Source organism: Belonocnema kinseyi, chromosome 2, assembly GCF_010883055.1.
Source record: "Belonocnema kinseyi isolate 2016_QV_RU_SX_M_011 chromosome 2, B_treatae_v1, whole genome shotgun sequence".
Lineage (NCBI taxonomy): Eukaryota > Metazoa > Arthropoda > Insecta > Hymenoptera > Cynipidae > Belonocnema > Belonocnema kinseyi.
In genome coordinates, this window is record NC_046658.1 from 49,664,232 (window position 1) to 49,667,026 (window position 2,795).

Below are 2,795 nucleotides of genomic sequence, written 5' to 3' on the forward strand. Positions count from 1 at the left end.
GAGGGAGCTCTTCTTAATATTTTGACACCAAAATCATGTCGATACACCTTACCGACTGCGAGTAAAGCCACCCACGCTTTAACTTGACAGACTGTAAGTACTAGGTATATATAACCAACAAAAATTTAATTTTATATGGCGGCGGAAAAACGTTTGCATTTAAAAATTATTGCAGTATTTGTTACAAGCATACATTTATTTCCCCAGAAATCCGCGATACGCTCTCCCTGAAAATTTGAGCCACAAGTACTTAAGTTTTCCAAAGTTATAGTGCTTTAAAGGTAGCTAGGAGGTAACTGTAAGGCTTGTTAGGTATGAAAGTGGATATCTGTCAGTGACAATCAAGCAATTGTTGGATGGCTTTTTTAAAATATAGTTTTAGCGCTATTTTGCCATTTCGTGGGATACTATGACAATTTTCTTCGACCAGATTTCTAGTTTTTACTTTCCGATTTGGGAAACCCCACCAATCATGACATTCCTATGTAGAGTTCCGAAACTTGATGATTTAATTGAGAAAAATTAATAAACACCGCAAGCAACAAATGGCCAAACACGTTTTCAATTTTGTATCAATGTCTTTCACCGTTCGGGAAATACTTTCTGTAAAGAACCTCCGCTAAATTCTTTTCCCTTTAACGACAATCGCCAAAAAGCTTTTTTTAAATCTTGCTTTCAATATCCTCAAATCTTATCAGCCGAACATTGATTTTGCATAAGACTTAATATGCAGATACCTACTTTCTTACATTTTTCTGAAACGCCCACGTATTGAGGACATCCGTTCTTATTAAAACAGGCACACAAAAAAACACATTTTGAAACCAATCTTTGTTACCCCTTTTGTACATTGACCTCTCGAGTGATTTCTGAGAATGCATGCAGGCTGTTATTGAATCCAACCGCAACATTTTTTTCTTCATAAATATAAATAAACTTAAATTTTTAACAGTAAGGCCGAACTATCAAGGGATCCTGTAGTTCGTCGAGCAGTTGCTGATCAAACTACACAGTGGTCTCGATTAGCTGACAGACAAAGGCGTGAAGAACGAGACCTTATGCAAACACACGTGGAAGAAAGGCGTACGCAGTTACGAAAACTTTGTACGATTGCTCAGTTAGCACAGCAAAAGCAATTAGTAGCACGGCATGAACGGGAGATAAAAGATATGAATGCAAGGCAGGCTAGGTTATCAGTTGAAAGCATGAGAGAGGTTATGAATGATAAAACTCTTAAATCCAGGGGCATCAAAGAAGGAAGACTCCGAGAAAAACAGCAGAATAACACTAAGAAATTTATGGAGGAGCGCAAAATTGCACAAATGGTTCAGAACCGAGAAAAAGAGAAACTAAAGGACATTCATGAGAAGCAGCTTGACGAGTTGCAAAAAGAAATGAATGGGGTACGTTGGCCTTTCAGATTTTCAGTTTTTGGAAGAAATATGTTACTCGAAAAGTGAATATTTTTTCAAGTCAAACACAAAAATTTATTATTCTTTACGTATTTCTTTTCTTCTTTTGAATTAAGATAAATAAGTTGTCAGAAGTTTTCAATACAGTTCCATTCACTTTAATTCCTTAGGCAATGTCATACTCTTGCGATTACTGCATCAGTGCCTATTCTTAAAACCCAAGTCCATGTTATATATTTAAATGATTTGCAAGAGGTTTTAATAGTTTTCAATCTAGCTCAAAATAATGTTAAATAATTCTAATTCGATTGTTCTACAGGGAATAAGGCTTATATTTTTACTGTCAGTGCATTTGAAGATATGTATATCAGTTAAATTTACTGCAACTTTTTTTTGGTTAATTTAAAAGCACTTGAATTTATCGTCAAAGAGTTTGTTGTGAATGATTTTTTTTTAATACACCTAAATTATGTCCTGAATCACTTCAATAGCCGCAATAAACTTTGGAATCAATATAATTTCATGTTTTTGCATGCACTTAATCGAATTTAGTTGATTTTAATTAAGAATAATAGAAAATCGTAGAAATAAGTTCAAATAAATTGCATACAGTTGAAATCGAAAATAATTTAATCAGATATATTTGAGTTATCTTCACTAAGTCAAATTTACGTGGATTGTCGTTAGTTAACTTGAATTTACTTATATATAATTCCAAAGAATTAATTAATAATAGGTTTATTGGTTTCTCTTGGGCTCAATTAATATGCCTTTAATTTACTTGGCTCGAATTATAATGAATATTTTATCAATCATTTTTTATTCAGTTTCATTGTCTTGAGTTTAATAGAATGTAGGTTCAATAAATTAAGTGGAATTAAATTCGCTTAAATGAATTCAAATTTATAGAATTTATGTTAATTGATTTGGATTCAATAGAGCCGAGTTAAGATAAATACAGTGAATTATCCTTAAACTCGCGTGCCACCATAAAATACGTAGGACACTTCATCGGAAGTTCCGTAGGAATGGGGTGACCAGACGTCCTTCTTTTTCGAGATTTTCTTGACATTGGCGTTTTTCGTTACGTGGACCGAAATTTTGTTCACAATTTTTGAGGGCGAAATCTTAGGAAGAGGGAAATAATTTTTGATGTTTGATCCATGGCGAAATCACTTGGAGTTGAATCATCGGTCACAACGTTTGCGGAAAATCGAATGATGAAGTTTTGAAAATAGCGCAATATTTCGTTTGCATTCGTGGCCATAACGCCGATTGCGAACGTATTTTTTGTCTTATAAATATACTCAGAGGAGTGGTGCCCCTAATCGAGTGTCACTTGAAAGATTTTACAATATTATAAATATTAAGTTTAACTTTAAG

At 33.6% G+C, this 2,795-nt stretch overlaps 1 protein-coding gene across 1 annotated transcript in view; it reads left to right on the forward strand.

Moving 5' to 3' along the window:
* Nucleotides 1-727: 727 nt before the first annotated feature.
* LOC117182658 (1-phosphatidylinositol 4,5-bisphosphate phosphodiesterase-like) overlaps nt 728-2,795 on the forward strand; it is a 5,266-nt gene continuing 3,198 nt past the window's right edge. The window contains exons 1-2 of the mRNA XM_033375762.1: nt 728-768; nt 953-1,456. Coding sequence (XP_033231653.1) covers nt 728-768; nt 953-1,456 — 545 coding nt within the window. The remainder of the gene's footprint in view (nt 769-952; nt 1,457-2,795) is intronic.